At 46.6% G+C, this 24,730-nt stretch overlaps 1 protein-coding gene across 1 annotated transcript in view; it reads right to left on the bottom strand.

Moving 5' to 3' along the window:
• LOC135521673 (histone-lysine N-methyltransferase 2C-like) overlaps positions 1-24,730 on the bottom strand; it is a 262,868-nt gene that overhangs the window by 74,705 nt on the left and 163,433 nt on the right. Inside the window, 2 exon segments of the mRNA XM_064947353.1 lie at positions 193-1,067; positions 1,159-1,468. Of these exon segments, the coding sequence (XP_064803425.1) occupies positions 193-1,067; positions 1,159-1,468 (1,185 nt within the window).

Here is a 24,730-nt window from a genome sequence, read left to right as displayed (position 1 = left end):
GAAAGCCAATTAAATAAGAGCTCCAGCTTGTTTATCATCCTGAATCAAATAGCATGTTTAATTGAATCGAAGCTGTGGTGTTTCTTTTTCAAAAGTGACACCCACAACAAGAGGGCGGAGACGATCTTATCGAAGTGGTTGGGTGGAATTATACTGATTTTAAAGCCTACAGCATGGTTTTCTATACTGTACCTGAGGAAGACTCTTTGGGCTCCTGCTCCGCCTCCGCCCCCTCCTCCCGCCGAGGGCTAGGGCACGCCCCTTCCTCCCGCAGAGGGCACGCCCCTTCCTCCCGCAGAGGGCACGCCCCTTCCTCCCGCAGAGGGCACGCCCCTTCCTCCCGCAGAGGGCACGCCCCTTCCTCCCGCAGAGGGCTAGGGCACGCCCCTTCCTCCCGCAGAGGGCTAGGGCACGCCCCTTCCTCCCGCAGAGGGCTAGGGCACGCCCCTTCCTCCCGCAGAGGGCTAGGGCACACCTCTCCCTCAAGTGGGCACGCCCCATCCTCCCGCAGAGGGCCTGGGCACGCCCCATCCTCCCGCAGAGGGCCTGGGCACGCCCCATCCTCCCGCAGAGGGCCTGGGCACGCCCCATCCTCCCGCAGAGGGCCTGGGCACGCCCCATCCTCCCGCAGAGGGCCTGGGCACGCCCCATCCTCCCGCAGAGGGCCTGGGCACGCCCCATCCTCCCGCAGAGGGCCTGGGCACGCCCCATCCTCCCGCAGAGGGCCTGGGCACGCCTCTCCCTCCTTAAGTGGGCACGCCCCTTGCTCCAGCCGAGGGCCTGGGCACGCCTCTCCCTCCTTAAGTGGGCACGCCCCTTGCTCCAGCCGAGGGCCTGGGCACGCCTCTCCCTCCTTAAGTGGGCACGCCCCTTGCTCCAGCCGAGGGCCTGGGCACGCCTCTCCCTCCTTAAGTGGGCACGCCCCTTGCTCCAGCCGAGGGCCTGGGCACGCCTCTCCCTCCTTAAGTGGGCACGCCCCTTGCTCCAGCCGAGGGCCAGGGCACGCCCCTTGCTCCAGCCGAGGGCTAGGGCACGCCCCTTGCTCCAGCCGAGGGCTAGGGCACGCCCTTGCTCCAGCCGAGGGCTAGGGCACGCCCCTTGCTCCAGCCGAGGGCTAGGGCACGCCCCTTGCTCCAGCCGAGGGCTAGGGCACGCCACTTGCTCCAGCCGAGGGCTAGGGCACGCCCCTTGCTCCAGCACGCCCCTTGCTCCAGCCGAGGGCTAGGGCACGCCCCTTGCTCCAGCCGAGGGCTTGCTCCAGGAGGGCACGCCCCTTGCTCCAGCCGAGGGCTAGGGCACGCCCCTTGCTCCAGCCGAGGGCTAGGGCACGCCCCTTGCTCCAGCCGAGGGCTAGGGCACGCCCCTTGCTCCAGCCGAGGGCTAGGGCACGCCCCTTGCTCCAGCCGAGGGCTAGGGCACGCCTCTTCCAAAAGCGGCACCACCACCTCCACCACAGCCATGAAGACATCTGGAAGACAGGAAATAAAAGCAAAGTCATGCCTTAATTGACAGCTGTTTGTAACAAAAAAAGTAATAGGCTTCCAACCAATTCTCACAACAACAAAAAAAGAATAACAATAAAACATTTGGCCATGATGCAGTAGAGTAATCGAGAGGATATGGATAAATGTGAGCTCAGTTTGGTCCCGTAGGACACCTGGCCCTGTGACAAAGGTATATGAGACAAATGCTATTTATTTCCAAAATGGTTTGGCCACCATCAAAGGAATTTCTCATTAGAAAAAGTTCCCAGTTTTGAATGCAGAACAATGGGGAACTGAGGCCCCGCTCAACTCCTGTGGTTCTCTAGTGAGTCACACACTGACACCATCCAAGCAGAACAATTCACAGCCCTTCCAATTAGGCTCTAATTTCGAGTTAATTAGGGAACATCTTCCTCCCAGGTATTCTCACTTCAACTCACCACCACATTCCAAAGCCAAAACCCAGCTGCTTTAATAACTCAATACCTCGTCTTCTCTCTATAAACAGCGTCTACGACTTGACAATTCCATGCCCTGAGGTGTTTCTATAGTGGATGGAGAGGATGTGAATACTAGAACGTAAGCCGATACCACTGCTATTGAGTGATTCCTCAAGAAACCAGGGAAAAAAAAAAAAGATTTCAGATTTTCACTAAATTTAATCCATAGAATGCTCCTTTGGATGAAGGATTGTTGGCATATATTTTGTATCTAAAAGCATAATTGATAAATAATTTAAGTTGAAAAATGTCACATTTTGGCCTTACCCAGGCCTCCTTTATGGCTGCAATGTGTAACTTTTTGGGCGATCCAACAAAATTCACATAGAAATGTGAGTTATAGATCTGTCACTCTCATTGAATGCAAGTCTAAGTTCTATGTGTGCTATTTGTAAGCTTCCCATTTTAAAAATGAGTTCTCGTCTTTTACCTTTGGTTTTGTACACAAACTTCAAACAGCTGAAAATACATTCCACAGTAGTTTATATGGTACAATGATTATCTACACTATACTTGTATGTTTTGTCACAATCTGAAATGATGTGAACTAATAGAATTTTAGCAACCAGAAAATGGCAGAGCGATTTCTGCATAGTACATCTTTAAGACTCCATAATGATTCATCTGTAAGTGCGACAAAGCAAGCAGTGGTGTCATATGAAGCTTTGCCACTTTGCTCTGTAATACCAGAAGTATTTTAATTTCAATGGAAAAAAACACATTAACATATGAATATTGAAAAATATAAACATGAATATTGAAAGTATACAGTACCAGTCAAAAGTTTGGACACATATACTTTTTCAAGTGTTTGTCTTTATTTGTACTATTTTCTACATTGTAGAATAAACAGTGAAGCCATGAAAACAATGCAATAACACATATGGAATCATGTAGTAACCCAAGAAGTGATAAACAAATCTAAATATATTTGAGATTTGAGATTCTTCAAAGTAGCCACCCTTTGCCTTGATGACAGCTTTGCACACTCTTTGCATTCTCTCAACCAACTTCATGAGGTCATCACCTGGAGTGCATTTCAATTAACAGGTGTGCCTTGTTAAAAGTTGAAATTTCTTTCCCTTTTAATGCATTTGAGCCAATCAGTTGGGTTGTGACACGGTAGGGGTGGTATACAGAAGATGGTATTTTACCAAACAGGGATAAGTCCATATTATGACAAAAACAGCTCAAATAAGCAAAAAGAAACAGTCCATCACGACTTTAAGACATGAAGGTCAGTCAATGCTGTCATGACGCTGGCCTGGGGGTAGGTTTATGACAGTCATAAATACCTCTCTCCCCTTTTTCCTCTCTCTACCCTACTGATGTGACTATTGAAAACTCATTGGTTAATATAGAGATTCTGGGAACATCAGAAGTTGGTGGGAAATTAACGATATTTTGGTAATCCAACCAGTTGAACATATGCGTTGGTACTTAATGAATATGATGTCAGTTCGGTTGTCATCTGAGACATTCTCATCAATGATAGGATGACAAAATCTGTACAGTTGAAACTCTACACATTACAGTTATCAGATTCACATGGAATTGTTGTGCAATTTAAACGTTTGTGAGTTTAGCTTCTAAAATGTGAGAATTGGGTTTTCATAAGTGAATTAGGCCTGACTCAGTGGCCCGCCTACGTGAAGAGATATTGGTTATAAACTACGAAACACGCCCTCCTCTCCCTTCCTATATAAAGCCTTGACGACAATATAACTTTCTGTTCCGGGTACATTTGGATGATGGTCCGATGTCAGAAGGGTTCATATAATAACTACAGAACGAAGCCAACCTCAGCGTGAGCTTTGGTTGCGAATGGTATGAACTTTGAACTCTTATTCGCAACAGAAGTGATACCTCCTAGCCGTTGAGTTAACAGCAGCCTCTGTAAACGTGGGCGAGGAGAGGACAGACAGAGTATTCCATCTACCACACAACGACGACACTACAACATTTACCGTTCACCACCAGAGACACTCTTCAAAGGACAAAGGACTGTTGGGCAACACGGCCTTCCATCTACCACCAACCTATTGAAGCGCAGCTCAGAGTAAACATTTATTACATTTTCCTTTTCCAAATGGGCGGTAATTTAGAATGCATAAGATTCTGTATTTATGATAGAGTAGCTGGCTACGGCCCATTAGAGACATCGCTTCTCCCTTTGTTCTTTAGTCTTCCCGCTCTTTCACTCAAACCCAGCCCCTTTTCTAGCTGATTGAAATTCAGGAGATATTAGCTTGACCAGCAATAATTATCTCTGTCTCTCTCGTGCTTCCTCCGCCTTGCGGAATGGAAGTCCCGCCCCGCGTACATCCGTTTGATTTCAGTGTGTGCCAGTACTTTCCTTCAAGAATTATTCAGGACACACTCAAGTCATTACTTATGATATCCAGACAGATATCAATGTCTTATTCAATTGAACTAATAATAAGTGAAATTGCCAGATTTACATTCTCAAATGGATCTTTTAAATAATATCCCATTTGTTGACTTTTTAATAAGACATTGTAAACTTTTTCCAAACTAACCTAGATGAAGTCACTTCGCAGGTTAATTAAAGTTTGATACCCACATAGCCTACCAAGGTAGGATTAATCATTGGCATTGATTAATTAATTACATTTGCTTTTGAAAATTCATTCACGTCCAACTTCCACATTACTGGTACGGTACTGATGTTTCGTCAACATCTATGAATAGATTAAACTTCTCTTTGGAGCTTCCAATGAATTCCAAACCCAAACTTTGAAAAAAAAATAGGAAAATGTTTCCTCTAATTTTTTCTAATGATGTGCAAGCTATCAAAGGAGGTGGTCACCACTCCTCCGCTAATTAGTGATCCTCCACCCATAAAAGGATTGAACTCTGACCTCAGCAGCGATACCAACTAATTATACCATTAGCGAAACGCTCTCCGAAATCAACTATCAAATACAGGCTTTGTGACGGTTCTCTCCACTTTAGCACTGATGTATCGCCATCAAAGGTTGGAATCGGTCCAATATCACAGTGCACAATTGAAGCACGTGCAAGACATGGCTAACATGAGAGCACAGGTGGAGAGAACTGAGCAACTATTGACAAAAGCAGGAAATGAAAACATTCTGCTCGTCGAGCAACTGCGTTTGAAATCTGAACAATTAAAAGTAATTGCAAATGCTCATGAAGATGAACGAGCACAAACACCAACAAAATCGGCGCCTGCAGGAACTCGATTTAGCCAAAACTAAATACGATGAAGTCCACTCTAAACTAGATAAATCTGTTGAGTTATCTACAAAGAGGAGCGCGCAATTTGATAACATGCAGGCAGTTTTGTTGAACGTTACTCAAGAAAACAATGTTCTACTCCAAATTCTGCAAACCAAAGACGATCAGTTGATGAACACAATGACTAACTCATTGAAGTCGCTGACCAAATGAAGGTTGAGAGAACTCGGGTGATGGACATGGAAATATTGATTTCCAAGCAAGCGGAAGAAATCTCATCACTGAATCTCTCGCTCCATACACAATCTGCAAACCATGACAGTTAAGTTTGAGACCGAAAGGAGCAGGGGCAAAACTCACGTATCCAAAATCAGTATTCTAAGCGCTCAAGTGGGCTCAGCAGAATACCACCCTTAGGTACCATCTGGAGGAAGTCCAGAATGATCACGTTCTACAGCATGACTATCCATCCAAGCAACCGGAGTCCGGAACTCAAAGGAGTGAAGACAATAGGTTTCAGACATTGCCTCCATAATGTGTCCCTCAGTCTTCTCCTCTTGGATGGATATTTGGCACTGAGTAATATGGCACATCTTAGCCAACAAAGCTTGGCTTTGGCCCAAAGCTTGGCTTCTCCTCTTGGCCTTTCAGCCCCACTATCCCCACAGAATGAAGCCAATCTTCTCCGCCCGCTTGACGCGGAATACCTTGACAAACGAGTCAAGAATTTCCCCACCTTTGACCCCGTTCCAGGTCAGCCGAACGATACTGAGATGTTCCTAGCTGACAGAGGAAGAGTTGGATGGCTACCCAAACGCTACGGGTTCTGACAGGGTTTACCTGTTGAAGCGAACTTCGAATAGACACGTGACAAGGTTCATTCGCCTACAACAGCAACACATGCTAAATGACTACGCTAAACTTGCCACAGCTTTGAAATTAGAATTCAGTGGTTCTGCAACTCGCAAACGCGATAGCTCACTGGCTAACACGGTCAAACAAGCTCAATATTATAGGCTTCGTTCAGCTTACTTACTGAAACAGGAATGGAAGACGTGTTACCATTTAAACAAATGTTTCTGTCGAACATGTATCCCACCTTCATTACCTACTTGGGCCCTGCAGCCCACGTTGGCTTGCCTATCTTACAACTCAGAGAGCTTGCAAGCACAGCTTTTGAGGCATCAAAAGTTCATCGCTAAAAGCCCTGACCACTCGGTTTTGAAGTTTGACCAGGAGCACTCACTCCGGTCAGAGGGTGCATTATCATGTATTGGAGCATTGAGAGTTGACGCACAACAACGGTTTCTACCACGAATCCAATAACCACCGCGGTCTAAATAACTGTAAAGTACGACGCCATCAAAACGACTACTGCTACAATCGACCTGTTCGCTACGTTACTGCACCCAACCCACAAAAAGTGTCAGAGCACAAGGGTAACAAAGGGTTGAAGGAAGATCAAAACGTAGACCAATGTTCTCCTGAAGTTCCACTACGTGAAGAACTAAAGCGAGAAACATTTGAGAAAAAAGACTGGTGACATCCAGTGGAAGTGATAGGAACTGAAAAATGGTTCCTATCAAATATCCCTTGGCAAAGACATCTGAGGGAGCAGTCAGAGGCAAAAAAAAAAAAAAAACAATCTGAACAGTCCTCGGTTTTGCCTGCTCCATAAGTTCTGTTTTACTCACAGGCATGATTCAAACAGTTGTTTTCTATCCACATCTATTAATAATATGCATATCTTATATTCCTGGAATGAGTAGCAGGAAGTTGAAATTGGGCACGCTATTTATCCAAAAGTGAAAATGCTGCCCTCTATACCTTAAAAGGTTAAAAGTGGAATGATGCGACACTACACTTCGAGGGGTCACTCAGACAACCTCGCCTCTCACATGCTGAAACTACACTTCAAGGATGTATCGCTCGTCCATCCTGTGTATGTTTACCAGCCTCGACACTGTACCAGTGCTACTTGGAGCAGACTTGATGGATCGGTTACTCCCATTGATGGATTGGAAAACCAACCAGGTATGGTCACAGGCCACAGTGCTTTCTCCACTGACCACACGTTCTCCCTCTAACGCCAGCTGCAACGCAGTCATTCACCAGGGGTATCTGTCGAAAGCACCCCTTGGGAATAGGACATTTAGAAACCACTTGGTGCAGAATCCGATCCAAGGAGATATTACAATATCTCAACCCATTCCATCAGCCAATCTGATTGACCAACTTCTCTCCTCCTTGCAGTCGTGCAATACGGTAGTTGAGATGAACTCTCTTGCCCTTCGGACACTTCCGCAAGCACTGCGGCCGTCTCAGCAAGAAAAACATTGATGCACAGAGTACATTCTGCTTCCGATGACACACCTTCGGGCTTTGTGGGGGACTGTCAACCCTTACAATGACACTAATGGCGTCAGTCCAGCAACTGACCCGATGACTCCCACTGGTGAAACACTTTTTTATCCTCGTCTCAGTTTGCAGGTACTGAAGAGGTTGCCACACACGGACGCGGTGGTGACTGAGACCTCGACAGCCACCGAGGGTGTTGAAGCACAAACACCAGGAGATTTGGTTGAAAGGTTACAGCCATTCTCATAACGCGGCCACTGACTACTCGTACATAGGTTCTGAACTTTTCATTTGCGCCTCAGATACCAACACCACATGCTGGTGGGGGGGTCCCCGAGACACAAAAGGGGGGGGGGGGGGGATAGTAGCCCAGACCCATGATGAGCCTCATCGAGGCCGGGGGGGTGGTGGAGACTACGGACAACACCGTACGAGGCCGCCAGAGCATAAATCAAATCTAGTTGTAAACTCCCCTATGAGAACATTGAGGAGCAGACAGGCCCCTAGACGGGGATTATCTTAGAACACATCTAGGATAGTACTGAGGAGTACCACACTGGTTGTAAAGGAAGTCCAGTGGACTTGTCCACCTCCAAAACAAATGGCAACAATAATCATTCCTTGCCATGTGTAGTAGTCACTACAAGACAACTAGTAAAATTCTCTAATCATGTATTCCTGTAGGATAACATTTCAGAATAAATCAGTAGCACAACTGGTCCCCTTGAGTACCAATACCACAGTCAGTCCAGCAACACCCAGTAAGAGGATTAGTAACCTCAGAAGTTAAATTGCTATTGAAAATAGCGACATAGGAGTCACTCAGAGTGCAACATGGGGAAAGGAATCTTCATTAAACTCTTCCAATGGTTAACACACACCACTAATAAATAGAACCCTCCGTTCAGGAGAAAAGTTACTAGAAGTTATGAACCATGATCACACCGCGTATGACTGGTCCAATACTTAAAGAGTACTTCCGTCATGAGGTTAGCTCCACCGTGGATAACATAGCTACCGCCACTACAATAGTGGAAGACAGTGACTGGTAGTAAACCACTTCAGACTCCCTCGACACCAATTCTGACTGGTATTGACCTGAAAATTACCTGACTATGTCAGACTCATTCTTTAACCTCTGTGCACATAAATAGTCATATTAAACATTCATGAAAATACAAGTGTCTCACATGTTTCGAAAGCCTAGAATCTTGCTAATCCAACTGCGAAAGAATATGATGCGATTATCTGAGGATAGAGCCCAATAAAAAACAACTATTTCAACCAACACAGGCGTAACAAAATCAAACTGCAATAAAATAATTTTTTTAACTTTGACGATCTTCGTCTGTTTGCAATCCCAATGCTCATTGTTACAAATGAATGGTCTTTTCATTGATAAAATCAATTTTTCTAGCCTAACACGAAACATTTTGTGAACCGCTTGTGTCGAGAATTCCGTCTCATTCCATTTTCGACGACACATTCGGAGTAAATACACACACTAAACGTGACTTTTCCAGTCATGTTTGGTTTCATTGCAATCAACTGGTTTGTTTGTAACACAACCAAACGTGATGGGTCATTTCGCGGGACGTATTGACTGAAAGAAACTGATTTGAAGACAACAAGTAATGACATCATTGTGCACCAATGACATGACCAGTGTTTCGTTGATAGACTGTATTTTAACCCAATGACCACTGATCGTCTTGAAATCTAGCTGGGTAGAAAGCCAATGAGCTGAGGTAAACGGCAATATGTAATGTTTATGTGTTGGAAGACCAAACGATGTAGTAAACTCCGGCATAAAGAGGGTCATTCGCCATTGAAGTTTCATATCGGAAGGAGCAACACATGTTACGCACAGCGTTGTTTTGGTAAAGCACATCTTCAGCTGTTTATATATCAATCAGTATGGCGACTTGGTAAGGGAAAGCTAAATCCAAGTCTAGATATACAGATGTACACACAAAGTGAGACAGAGATTGCTGTTGTAATGTATGCTAATGCCGTTATTTGAAAATAATAATATAAAATATTATGCGATTTTTTTTACATTTTAGTAGCAATATATAAAAATGTAATGCAATGAAATGTGAGATCCGCGTGTCTGCCACCCCACACCCACATGAAATAGCCTATTTGAGGCTGTTAAGGGGAGGGCAGGCCCACAACAATGGCCAAAGTGAATTGGAGACAGTAGATACAGCTGGTCTATAATAATATATTCAACCTTATGTTCCCCGTACTCACTCACTCACTCACTCACTCACTCACTCACTCACTCACTCACTCACTCACTCACTCACTCACTCACTCACTCACTCACTCACTCACTCACTCACTCACTCACTCACTGTGTATGTATGTATGTATGTATGTATGTATGTATGTATGTATGTATGTATATATATATATATATATATAATGCCTGTTGATACAGGGCTCATATGTGAAACTATTCTAACTGAACATTGTCTTTCACAGTGACACTGACTCCGAATGAGAGCCCCCAGTGCCAAGGTGTCCATTCCCCACTGCAGCTGGTTCATCCAGCTCCTACCACAAGTGGTGTTCATCTGCCCAAATTTATTTCTGCAAGCATGGATGTGCCAGGGCCAAAAGGGCACAGCATGGAGGCGTCGCTGTGTTCTTTGCAAAATGAAGTCCCCCATCACCTACACCACATGCTTGGTGACCCTCTGCTTTACAGCAGAAAGAGACTGCTATGGCACCTGGCATCAGCAGCACAATATTGTGTAGAGGACTGAGGGTCTTCCAAATATTGAAAGTGTTATTTTGTAAATTTATATATATTTTTTTCATGATTTTTCTCCATTTTTGGGGTGTGTGTGTTAGAATACCATTTTGGTATTTTGTATATAGTTATTCCATTCAAAATGTATAACTTCACCAATTTGGCCACTTGGGGACATTTGGGCTACTTGTGTGGGACACCTGGGTGACTTCATGATAAAAGTCATGTAGCACACTTATTTTGGAAGTTTTTATTCTGAAACTTTGAACAAGTACTGTTGCCCTCTTAGTTTTTTCACTGAAATTGTCCCCATCTTCCTTTCTGAATGTTTGTTTTGTCTTGTTCATTTTAAAGATGATACAACAAAAAATGTATTTTTTTTCATTGTATTACCTAAACCAGATCTATTGTGTTATATTCTCCTACATTCAATTCACATTTACACAAACTTCAGAGTGTTTTCTTTCAAATTAAATCAAGAATATGCATATCCTTGGTTCTGAGCCTGAGCTACAGGCAGGTAGATTTTGGTATGTCTTCAGGCGGAAATTGAAAAAAGTAGGGGGGTAGCTGTAAGAGGTTTTAAGTCCAAAATGTCACAAATATTCAAAATGATATGAATTCATTCTCAATTATGCTTTAAAATACAACAATCCTTCCTCCAAAGTACCATTCTATGGATTACATTTAGTGAAAATCCAAAACATCATGGTATTTTTCTGTCCTCGTCTCGTGAGGAATCACTCAATAGCAGTGATATCAGCTTACATTCTAGTATTCACATCCTCTCCATCTACTATAGAAAGATCGCAGGGCATGGTAATTGTTTTCCAATAAGAATTATTTTTGTGAAATACAGGAATAATAATATAATAATAATATATATAATATTAATATATATAATAATATAAGCTTCATTTCAAGACTCTTTAGTACTCACTGTATCTAAGCCTATTTTTCAATGCAAAAATAGGCTATTGGGGAGAAGTACCCTTTTCAATTTCTTAAGATATTAACAAACACTACATCCTTGTTCATTTTCCCTGCAACTACCATTCACATTACCCTGGGAGCTGGTCTGAAAAAGGCCCCCACCCTCCATTTCTGCCTCTCGCTCCTTGCGTCCACGCTTCCCTCTTTTTCTTCTTCCCCTCCTCACATTGGAGGATCAGCACATGCAGTCAAACCCACAGAAAGGCGTCACCATGACAACCCCTGTTTAGAAGACCCCCGCTCTCATTAGAACGCCGAGGCAATGGTTTCAGGCAGAACATAACAGTCCCAGCAAATCAGGTGACAGATTAGAGTGCGAGAGAGAGAGAGTGAGAGAAAGAGTTAACAAACCACCTGTGTTTGGCCTGCAATGAAACTCTTAGCAAACTAAATGGAATGAAATGGATGGGTGTGAGACTACACCAGTGGGGGAGTCAGAGTGTGCAAAGTTCAATGTGTAACTGAGTTATAAGGCCTGGGGACCCACCTTGAACTCTAGTACTACAGTACCACATCTCACTGGGAGGTTCACCAAAAATGACTTGAGACAAATTACCCCCCCAATCAGACGAGTGGGAACTTGTAGCTTTAGCGATCAGTTTGGTGACCGCTCAGAAGAAATCAGGGGACCCCCGTTGATGACATCAATGGTTGGGAATGCACTCAGTATGATCAGGGATCCGTTAAGGGCATAGTGAACACACAGGGAAGACAAGCTGAGCCTCTTGATTAGACTTACATGGGAATGTCATTGGGAACAAAGCACACCTGCTAAATACTGACATGATGGATTTATAGAGCCTCAATTATCCATCCAATCAAAACTCTGTCCTTGGGGGGGGGGAATGTATGCATTCAGATGATAATATGCTTATAGTCTGTGTCATTGTAGAGGTAGGGGGAGATGCATCAGAAAAGGAGATATGGAGACAAGAGGAGCCTGTTTTAATCCTCTCTCCAGTGGTAAATACACCAGCGTCTCTCCATCTCTGTCTCTTTGCTGCTGCTGCCGTGGTGAATAGATTCACGCTCGACTAGCACAGATGGGAGAGGGGGGGTGACGAGGCCAGAGCATCCCATTGGCTGAGCCCGGGCAGCTATTTTTAACTTGCGGCAGAACTGCCACTGTCTCCTGAGATGTCCCCCCCCCCCCAAGAGAGCCGTACTGCAGCAAGAACATCTCAACACCACCACAGAACAGCCAGACAAGGCTGGATTCCCTTCACACTTCAGTTCTCCACCCATACTCCTATTATGCTGCTGGGCTGTTAGTTTCTCATAGAGAATAATGAAGAGTATAGGTTTGAGTCCCGCTGGGACCTCCATAGGAAAATGCATGTATGACTTGAACAAGGGTCTGCTAAATGGCATATATCATTATATTATAGAAAGAGCACCTATATATGATTATCTATAGACTAGCTATCTATACTAGACACACAGCGCCACACACACACAGCGCCACACACACACACACAGCGCCACACACACACACACAGCGCCACACACACACACACACAGCGCCACACACACACAGCGCCACACACACACACACAGCGCCACACACACACACACAGCGCCACACACACACACAGCGCCACACACACACACACACAGCGCCACACACACACACACAGCGCCACACACACACACACACAGCGCCACACACACAGCCCCACACAGCGCCACACACACACAGTGCCACACACACACAGTGCCACACACTCACAGTGCCACACACTCACAGTGCCACACACTCACAGTGCCACACACGCACACACAGTGCCACACACGCACACACAGTGCCACACACGCACACACAGTGCCACACACGCACACACAGTGCCACACACACACACACACAGCGCCACACACACACACACACAGCGCCACACACACACACACACAGCGCCACACACACACACACACAGCGCCACACACACAGCGCCACACACACACAGCGCCACACACACAGCCCCACACAGCGCCACACACACACAGTGCCACACACACACAGTGCCACACACGCACACACAGTGCCACACACGCACACACAGTGCCACACACGCACACACAGTGCCACACACACACACACAGTGCCACACACACACACAGTGCCACACACACAGTGCCACACACACAGTGCCACACACACACAGTGCCACACACACACAGTGCCACACACACACAGTGCCACACACACACACAGTGCCACACACACACACAGTGCCACACACACACACACAGTGCCACACACACACACACAGTGCCACACACACACACACACACAGTGCCACACACACACACACACACACACACAGTGCCACACACACACAGTGCCACACACACACAGTGCCACACACACACACAGTGCCACACACACACACAGTGCCACACACACACACAGTGCCACACACACACACAGTGCCACACACACACACACACACACACACACACACACACACACACAGTGCCACACACACACACAGTGCCACACACACACACACACAGTGCCACACACACACACACAGTGCCACACACACACACACAGTGCCACACACACACACACACAGTGCCACACACACACACACAGTGCCACACACACACACACAGTGCCACACACACAATAGCCTCAGCTGCCTTGGCTAGATAGAGACAAGCGCTGTGACGATACCAGTATAGATGGCAAAAATGAAAATACGAAGCACACCAGACTCTTTTGCCCTTTAAAAAATGTGCCATATGTAAAATATTGAGTGCTTGGAAAACAAATAAATGTGACTGGATGACAACCTAATGATGTTTGTTTCCAAGATTAGGGCTGTAAAATCCGAATCGTGGATTTTTTTCGTAGCCACAACGCTAATGAGTATCGTGATACTGTATCGTACCGGCCCTAATAGAGCGAGACTGGATCGGAGAAAGAGAGAGTGACCAGTAAAAAAAAGAGCCGACAGGACAGACAGAAAGTGTGAAAAGAAGACTTTGGCTCTGACTGAGCGACACCTCCCCCCTCTCCCCCTCTCCCCCACCTCCTAGCCATCACGCAGTCCCAGGATTTCAGCCTCGGGAGAGACCTTCCACCTCTTCTCCCTCCGCCGCTCCAAGCAGCACAAAAATAGAGGGAAAGGGGGAAGGGAGAACAAACGAGACAGTATGAGCCAAGGAGAAAGAGATCGAGAGTGCGAGGTAAGGCAGAAAACACGAGACAGATCAAGATGGGAATGCACGAAAGGGCTCCAAAGAAAACATTAGCGCTGCCACTGATGATAAATAGTCTGTGTGTAGGTGACTAATAACAGTCTGGTTAACCCACAGTGGGCTGTGGCAGACAGTGGCAACAGCAGGTAAGTGGGTAGCCAGTGGGGTCAAAGACCACCCACACCCCCACTCCAGAGGGGCCCATCCCCGACCTCATTGGCTAAGCACACTCCAATCCCCACCTCTGACACCCCAGATCGATGCACAGCCATGTCTCACCTGACAGCATGGAGAAAGGGAGTATTCCCCCTCAATGCAAAGCTGCTGCACTGAGTTATTCAGCCATGAATGTTTGAGGTTGTGTGGAGTTGGTGTGTGTGTGTGTGTCTGTTTGTGGAATTTTAGGTAATAGAGTCAGATGAGGCACAAAGCAAAGCTCAGATTATGGTGTTATTGGTCATTGGGCCAGAATGAGTTACACAGTTCTGCATTAGCAACTGCGGATGCATGTACAGCGCATTCGGAAGGTATTCAGACCCCTTGAATTTTTCCACATTTTGTTAAGTTACAGCCTTATTCTATAATGGATTCAATAGTTTTTCCCAATCATCAATCAACACACGATAAAGCAATGACAAAGCAAAAACAGGTTTTTTTGAACATTAAAATGGAATATCAGATTTACATTAGTATTCAGACCCTTTACTCAGTACTTTGTTGAAGCATCTTTGGCAGCGAATACAGCCGAGTCTTCTTGGGTATGACGCTACATGCTTGGCACACCTGTATTTGGGGAGTTAATCCCATTCATCTCTGCAGATGCTCTCAAGCTCTGTCAGGTTGGATGGGGAGCGTCGCTGCATGGCAATTTTCAGGTCTCCAGAGATGTTTGGTCAGGTTCAAGCCCAGTCTCTGACTGTGCCACTCAAGGACATTCAGAGACTTGTCCCAAAGCTACTCCTGCATTGTCTTAGCTGTGTGCTTAGGGTTGTTGTCTTGTTGGTAGGTGAACTTTCGCCCTAGTCTGAAATCCTGAATGCTCTGGAGCAGATTTTCATCAAGGAACTCTGTACTTGATGAGGACAAGTCTCCCAGTCCCTTCCGCTGAAAAACATCCCCACAGCATGATGTTGCCACCACCATGCTTTACTGTAGGGATGGTGCCTGGTTTCCTCCAGACATGACGCTTGGCATTTAGGCCAAAAAATTCAATCTTGGTTTCATCAGACCAGAGAATCTTGTTTCTCATGGTCAGAGTATTTTAGGTGCCTTTTGGCTAACGACAAGTGGGTTGTCATGTGCCTTTTAGTGAGGAGTGGCTTCCGTCTGGCCACTCTACCATAAAGGCCTGATTGGTGGAGTGTTGCAGAGATGGTTGTCCTTCCCCACAGAGGAACTCTGGAACTCTGTCAAAGTGACCACCGGGTTCTTGGTCACCCCCTTAACTCTCAGTTAGGCCGGGCAGCCAGCCAGCCAGCTCTCGGGAAGAAACTTGGTGGTTGCAAAATTCTTCCATTTAAGAATGATGGAGGCCACTGTGTTCTTGGGGACCTTCAATGCCGCAGAAATGTTTTGGTACCCTTCCCCAGGTCTGTGCATCGACACAAGGCTGTCTCGGAGCTCTGAGGTCAATTCCTTTGACCTCATGGCTTGATTATTTCTCTGACATGCACAGTCAACTGTGGGACCTTATATAGAACTGGCGTGTGCCTTTCCAAATTATGTCCAATCAAGTTGTAGAAACATCTCAAGGATGATAAATGGAAACAGGATGCACCTGAGTTCAATTTCATAGCAAATGGTCTGAATACTTATTTAAATAAGGTATTTCTGTTGATGTATAAAATTGAGGTCGACCGATTATGATTTTTCAACGCCGATACCGATTATTTGAGGACAAAAAAAATAGATAGCGATTAATCTGACGATTTTTCAAAAATGTATTTGTAATAATGACAATTACAACAATACTGAATGAACACTTATTTTAACTTAATATAATACATTAACATATTCAATTTAGCCTCAAATAAATAATGAAACATGTTCAATTTGGTTTAAATAATGCAAAAACAAAGTGTTGGAGAAGAAAGTAAAAGTGCAATAAAAGTGTAAGTCCACATAAGAAAGCAAACGTTTCAGTTCATTGCTCAGAACATGAGAACGTATGAAAGCTGGTGGTTCCTTTTAACATGAGTCTTCAATATTCCCAGGTAAGAAGTTTAAGGTTGTAGTTATTATAGGAATTATAGGACTATTTCTCTCTATACCCTTTGTATTTCATATACCTTCTTAAAAGCTCTTTAGTATTGCCAGTGTAACAGTATAGCTTCCGTCCCTCTCCTCGCTCCTACCTGGACTCGAACCAGGAACACATCGACAACAGCCACCCTCGAAGCAGTGTTACCCAAGCAGAGCAAGGGAAAGAACTACTCCAAGTCTTAGAGCGTGTGACGTTTGAAACGCTATTAGCGCGCACCCCGCTAACTAGCTAGACTTTTCACATCGGTTACACCAGCCTAATCTCGGGAGTTGATAGGCTTGGAGTCATAAACAGCTCAATGCTTGAAGCATTGCGAAGAGCTGCTGGCAAAACGCACGAAAGTGCTGTTTGAATGAATGCGTACGAGCCTGCTCACTCAGTCAGACTTCTATATCAAATCATACACTTAATTATAACATAATAACACACAGAAATACGAGCCTTTGGTCATTAATATGGTAGAATCCGGAAACTATCATTTCGAAAAACAAAATGTTTATTCTGTCAGTGAAATACGGAACCGTTCCGTACTTTATCTAACGGGTGGCATCTAAAAGTCTAAATATTCCTGTTATATTGCACAACCTTCAATGTTATGTCATAATTACGTAAAATTCTGGCAAATTAGTTCGCAACGAGCCAGGCGGCCCAAAATGTTGTATATACCCTAACTCTGTGTGCAATGAACGCAAGAGAAGTGACACAATTTCACCTGGTTAATAATGCCTGCTAACCTGGATTTCTTTTAGCTAAATATGCAGGTTTAAAAACATATACTTCTGTCTTGATTTTAAGAAAGGCATTGATGTTTATGGTTAGGTACAGTCATGCAACGATTGTGCTTTTTTCACAAATGTGCTTTTGTTAAATCATCCCCCGTTTGGCAAAGTTTGCTGTCTTAGTTAGGAAGAAATAGTCTTCACACAGTTCGCAACGAGCCAGGCGGCCCAAACTGCTGCAGCTACCCTGACTCTGATGCAAGAGAAGTGACACATTTTCACTAGTTAAAAAAATTCAAGTTCGCAGGCAATATTAACTAAATATGCAGGTTTAAAAATATATTGAAGTGTATTGTGTAAAGTGTATTGATTTTAAGAAAGGAATTGATGTTTATGGTTAGGTACACGTTGGAGCAACGACAGTCCTTTTTCGCACCGCATCGATTATATGCAACGCAGAACACGCTAGATAAACTAGTAATATCATCAACCATGTGTCGTTAACTAGTGATCATGATTGATTAATTGTTTTTTGTAAGACAGGTTTAATGCTAACTAGCATGAGTTTAATGCTACTTACCTTGGCTTCTTACTGCATTCGCGTAACAGGCAGGCGCCTCGTGGAGTGCAATGTAAGGCAGGTGGTTAGAGCGTTGGACGAGTCAACCGTAAGGTTTCAAGATTGAATCCCTGAGCTGACATGGTAAAACTCTGTTGTTCTGCCCCTGAACAAGGCAGTTAACCCACCGTTCCTAGTCTTTCATTGAAAATAAGAGTTAGTTCTTAACTGACTTGCCTAGTTAAATAAAGGTGTAAATCGGCCAAATCGGTGTCCAAAAATACCGATTTCTGATTGTTATAAAACTTGAAATTGGCCCTAATTAAATCGGCCATTCCAGTTAATTGGTCGACCTCTAGTATAAATTTGAAAACATTTCTTACAACCTGTTTTTTGCTTTGTCATTATGGGGTATTGTGATGTCATTGTGGGGTATTGTGACGTCATTGTGGGGTATTGTGTGTAGATTGATGAGGGCAAAACATTTATCTAATCCATTTTACAATAAGGCTGTAAGGTAACAAAATGTGGAGAAAAAAACAGGGTCCGACTCCTTTCCAAATGCACAATACATGCAAACTGTATGCATGTGAAAAACGACTGCAAAAGTGAACATGAATGTAGGCCTAGGAGTCTAGCCGCGTGTATACAGCTTGATGTGGTGTTGTGTCTGCACCCGCCAGGACATGTGACAGGAACAGGATGGAGAGAGGCAGGGGGTGGGGATGAGAGAGGCAGGGGAGGAGAGGGGCATGGGGTGGGAAAGAGAGCGACAGAGCGAGAGCGTGACCGAGAGAGCGAGAAAGAGCGACAGAGCGAGAACGCGCTAGAGAGCACAAACAGAGAGAGAGAGAGACATATGGAACAAACAGAGAGGGGGGGGGGGGGGTGGTTTCTTCCTCTCCCTGTGCTACTCTGCAGCCTGTTTTGGCCCGGGCCCAGAATTCTGCTGCTTCTGGCAACCTGGTTCCACAAAGGAAAGGCCCATGGCTACGGTGAGTAACAAACACATCCGATCCCATCATCACTCAACTTGTCCCAAGCATATATGCGAGCGCACGCACAGTGACGCGCTTTAATTTATGCATGCACATCCCAGTTGTACACACTAACACACACACAAACACACACAGGCAGGCGGGCACGCACAGACAGACAGGCAGAGACAGGCATGCACAGAGAGAGACACGCCCGCACACAGACAGACAGATAAGCCCTACAGACAGACGCCCGCACAAACAGACAGGCAGACAGAACAGCTTGCACGTCCGGCAGGCAGACCCGCCATCACACACACCCGCCGAAACACACACCAGAGTATGTAGAGAGGTGATGGGGTGGCTAGAAGACAGTGTAGAGAGGTGATGGGGTGGCTAGAAGACAGTGTAGAGAGGTGATGGGGTGGATAGAAGACAGTATAGAGAGGTGATGGGGTGGCTAGAAGACAGTATAGAGAGGTGATGTGGTGGATAGAAGACAGTGTAGAGAGGTGATGGGGTGGCTAGAAGACAGTGTAGAGAGGTGATGGGGTGGCTAGAAGACAGTGTAGAGAGGTGATGGGGTGGCTAGAAGACAGTGTAGAGAGGTGATGGGGTGGCTAGAAGACAGTGTAGAGAGGTGATGGGGTGGCTAGAAGACAGTGTAGAGAGGTGATGGGGTGGCTAGAAGACAGTGTAGAGAGGTGATGGGGTGGCTAGAAGACAGTGTAGAGAGGTGATGGGGTGGCTAGAAGACAGTGTAGAGAGGTGATGGGGTGGATAGAAGACAGTGTAGAGAGGTGATGGGGTGGATAGAAGACAGTGTAGAGAGGTGATGGGGTGGATAGAAGACAGTGTAGAGAGGTGATGGGGTGTATAGAAGACAGTGTAGAGAGGTGATGGGGTGGATAGAAGACAGTGTAGAGAGGTGATGGGGTGGATAGAAGACAGTGTAGAGAGGGTGATGGGGTGGATAGAAGACAGTGTAGAAAGGTGATGGGGTGGATAGAAGACAGTGTAGAGAGGTGATGGGGTGGATAGAAGACAGTGTAGAGAGGTGATGGGGTGGATAGAAGACAGTGTAGAGAGGTGATGGGGTGGATAGAAGACAGTGTAGAGAGGTGATGGGGTGGATAGAAGACAGTGTAGAGAGGTGATGGGTTGGATAGAAGACAGTGTAGAGAGGTGATGGGGTGGATAGAAGACAGTGTAGAGAGGTGATGGGGTGGATAGAAGACAGTAGAGAGGTGATGGGGTGGATAGAAGACAGTGTAGAGAGGTGATGGGGTGGATAGAAGACAGTGTAGAGAGGTGATGGGGTGGATAGAAGACGGTGTAGAGAGGTGATGGGGTGGATAGAAGACAGTGTAGAGAGGTGATGGGGTGGATAGAAGACAGTGTAGAGAGGTGATGGGGTGGATAGAAGACAGTGTAGATAGGTGATGGGGTGGATAGAAGACAGTATAGAGAGGTGATGGGGTGGATAGAAGACAGTATAGAGAGGTGATGGGGTGGATAGAAGACAGTATAGAGAGGTGATGGGGTGGATAGAAGACAGTGTAGAGGGGTGATTAGAGTGTGTAGTTTAGAGTGTGTAGACTTAGAGTGATTATCTTAATTTACCGAGGTTAGCTAGCCAGCTATTTGTCGTCCTTAACGTAGGAGATGCTGCTAGCTAGCTAGCCAACAGCTAGCCAACCTCTACCGAATTGAACTTCAACTACCCGGTCAACATTCCGCGTCGCTCCACAGGTAGTATCACATTTTCATTTCACTTCATTACAGTACAATGGTTTGATTTGTTTGATCGTAGCTAGCCAGCTACATAGCCGTCTTTGTATCTAAGACAATTGTGTAGTCTAGAGCGATTTTCTAGGTTAGCTGGCCAGCTATTGTCGTTCTTTTAACGTAGCTAGCCAGCTAGCCCCCGAATAGCAGCACTGTAGTAACTATTACAGTACAACGGTTTGTTTTGTTTGATCGTAGCTAGCTAGCTACATAGCCGTCTTTGTATCTAAGACAATTGTGTAGCCTAGAGCGATTTTCTAGGTTAGCTAGCCAGCTATTGTCGTTCTCTTAAGGTAACGTAACGCAATCAACCTGCTAGCTAGCCAGCTAGCCCCCGAATAGCAGCACTGTAGAAACTATTACACTCGACGGAACGACTTGATTAGTGTAGTGTCAACATCGCAGCCACTACCAGCTAGCCTACTCCAGCAGTACTGTATCATTTCAATCATTTTAGTCAATAAGATTCTTGCTACGTAAGCTTAACTTTCTGAACATTCGAGATGTGTAGTCCACTTGTCATTCCAATCTCCTTTGCATTAGCGTAGCCTCTTCTGTAGCCTGTCAACTATGTGTCTATCTATCCCTGTTCTCTCCTCTCTGCACAGACCATACAAACGCTCCACACCGCGTGGCCGCGGCCACCCTAATCTGGTGGTCCCAGCGCGCACGACCCACGTGGAGTTCCTGGTCTCCGGTAGCCTCTGGAACTGCCGATCTGCGGCTAACAAGGCAGAGTTCATCTCAGCCTATGCCTCCCTCCAGTCCCTCGACTTCCTGGCACTGACGGAAACATGGATCACCACAGATAACACTGCTACTCCTACTGCTCTCTCTTCGTCCGCCCACGTGTTCTCGCACACCCCGAGAGCTTCTGGTCAGCGGGGTGGTGGCACCGGGATCCTCATCTCTCCCAAGTGGTCATTCTCTCTCTCTCCCCTTACCCATCTATCTATCGCCTCCTTTGAATTCCATGCTGTCACAGTTACCAGCCCTTTCAAGCTTAACATCCTTATCATTTATCGCCCTCCAGGTTCCCTCGGAGAGTTCATCAATGAGCTTGATGCCTTGATAAGCTCCTTTCCTGAGGACGGCTCACCTCTCACAGTCCTGGGCGACTTTAACCTCCCCACGTCTACCTTTGACTCATTCCTCTCTGCCTCCTTCTTTCCACTCCTCTCCTCTTTTGACCTCACCCTCTCACCTTCCCCCCCTACTCACAAGGCAGGCAATACGCTCGACCTCATCTTTACTAGATGCTGTTCTTCCACTAACCTCATTGCAACTCCCCTCCAAGTCTCCGACCACTACCTTGTATACTTTAACCTCTCGCTCTCATCCAACACTTCCCACACTGCCCCTACTCGGATGGTATCGCGCCGTCCCAACCTTCGCTCTCTCTCCCCCGCTACTCTCTCCTCTTCCATCCTATAGTCTCTTCCCTCTGCTCATACCTTCTCCAACCTTTCTCCTGATTCTGCCTACTCAACCCTCCTCTCTTCCCTTTCTGCATCCTTTGACTCTCTATGTCCCCTATCCTCCAGGCCGGCTCGGTCCTCCCCTCCCGCTCCGTGGCTCGATGACTCATTGCGAGCTCACAGAACAGAGCTCCGGGAAGCCGAGCGGAAATGGAGGAAAACTCGCCTCCCTGCGGACCTGGCATCCTTTCACTCCCTCCTCTCTACATTTTCCTCCTCTGTCTCTGCTGCTAAAGCCACTTTCTACCACTCTAAATTCCAAGCATCTGCCTCTAACCCTAGGAAGCTCTTTGCCACCTTCTCCTCCCTCCTGAATCCTCCTCCCCCTCCCCCCCCTCCCTCTCTGCAGATGACTTCGTCAACCATTTTGAAAAGAAGGTCGACGACATCCGATCCTCGTTTGCTAAGTCAAACGACACCGCTGGTTCTGCTCACACTGCCCTACCCTGTGCTCTGACCTCTTTCTCCCCTCTCTCTCCAGATGAAATCTCGCTTCTTGTGACGGCCGGCCGCCCAACAACCTGCCCGCTTGACCCTATCCCCTCCTCTCTTCTCCAGACCATTTCCGGAGACCTTCTCCCTTACCTCACCTCGCTCATCAACTCATCCCTGACCGCTGGCTACGTCCCTTCCGTCTTCAAGAGAGCGAGAGTTGCACCCCTTCTGAAAAAACCTACACTCGATCCCTCCGATGTCAACAACTACAGACCAGTATCCCTTCTTTCTTTTCTCTCCAAAACTCTTGAACGTGCCGTCCTTGGCCAGCTCTCCCGCTATCTCTCTCAGAATGACCTTCTTGATCCAAATCAGTCAGGTTTCAAGACTAGTCATTCAACTGAGACTGCTCTTCTCTGTATCACGGAGGCGCTCCGCACTGCTAAAGCTAACTCTCTCTCCTCTGCTCTCATCCTTCTAGACCTATCGGCTGCCTTCGATACTGTGAACCATCAGATCCTCCTCTCCACCCTCTCCGAGTTGGGCATCTCCGGCGCGGCCCACGCTTGGATTGCGTCCTACCTGACAGGTCGCTCCTACCTGGTGGCGTGGCGAGAATCTGTCTCCTCGCCACGCGCTCTCACCACTGGTGTCCCCCAGGGCTCTGTTCTAGGCCCTCTCCTATTCTCGCTATACACCAAGTCACTTGGCTCTGTCATAACCTCACATGGTCTCTCCTATCATTGCTATGCAGACGACACACAATTAATCTTCTCCTTTCCCCTTCTGATGACCAGGTGGCGAATCGCATCTCTGCATGTCTGGCAGACATATCAGTGTGGATGACGGATCACCACCTCAAGCTGAACCTCGGCAAGACGGAGCTGCTCTTCCTCCCGGGGAAGGACTGCCCGTTCCATGATCTCGCCATCACGGTTGACAACTCCATTGTGTCCTCCTCCCAGAGCGCTAAGAACCTTGGCGTGATCCTGGACAACACCCTGTCGTTCTCAACCAACATCATGGCGGTGGCCCGTTCCTGTAGGTTCATGCTCTACAACATCCGCAGAGTACGACCCTGCCTCACACAGGAAGCGGCGCAGGTCCTAATCCAGGCACTTGTCATCTCCCGTCTGGATTACTGCAACTCGCTGTTGGCTGGGCTCCCTGCCTGTGCCATTAAACCCCTACAACTCATCCAGAACGCCGCAGCCCGTCTGGTGTTCAACCTTCCCAAGTTCTCTCACGTCACCCCGCTCCTCCCGCTCTCTCCACTGGCTTCCAGTTGAAGCTCGCATCCGCTACAAGACCATGGTGCTTGCCTACGGAGCTGTGAGGGGAACGGCACCGCAGTACCTCCAGGCTCTGATCAGGCCCTACACCCAAGCAAGGGCACTGCGTTCATCCACCTCTGGCCTGCTCGCCTCCCTACCATTGAGGAAGTACAGTTCCCGCTCAGCCCAGTCAAAACTGTTCGCTGCTCTGGCCCCCCAATGGTGGAACAAACTCCCTCACGACGCCAGGACAGCGGAGTCAATCACCACCTTCCGGAGACACCTGAAACCCCACCTCTTCAAGGAATACCTAGGATAGGATAAGTAATCCTTCTCACCACCCCCCCCTAATGATTTAGATGCACTATTGTAAAGTGGCTGTTCCACTGGATGTCAGAAGGTGAATTCACCAATTTGTAAGTCGCTCTGGATAAGAGCGTCTGCTAAATGACTTAAATGTAATGTAATGTAAATGTGATGGGGTGTATAGAAGACAGTGTAGATGGGTGATGGGGTGTATAGAAGACAGTGTAGAGAGGTGATGGGGTGGATAGAAGACAGTGTAGAGAGGTGATGGGGTGGATAGAAGACAGTGTAGATAGGTGATGGGGTGGATAGAAGACAGTATAGAGAGGTGATGGGGTGGATAGAAGACAGTATAGAGAGGTGATGGGGTGGATAGAAGACAGTGTAGAGGGGTGATGGGGTGTATAGAAGA

The sequence above is a fragment of the Oncorhynchus masou genome, chromosome 30, assembly GCF_036934945.1.
Source record: "Oncorhynchus masou masou isolate Uvic2021 chromosome 30, UVic_Omas_1.1, whole genome shotgun sequence".
NCBI classification, from domain to species: domain Eukaryota; kingdom Metazoa; phylum Chordata; class Actinopteri; order Salmoniformes; family Salmonidae; genus Oncorhynchus; species Oncorhynchus masou.
This window is presented reverse-complemented; position numbering and strand designations above follow the sequence as displayed.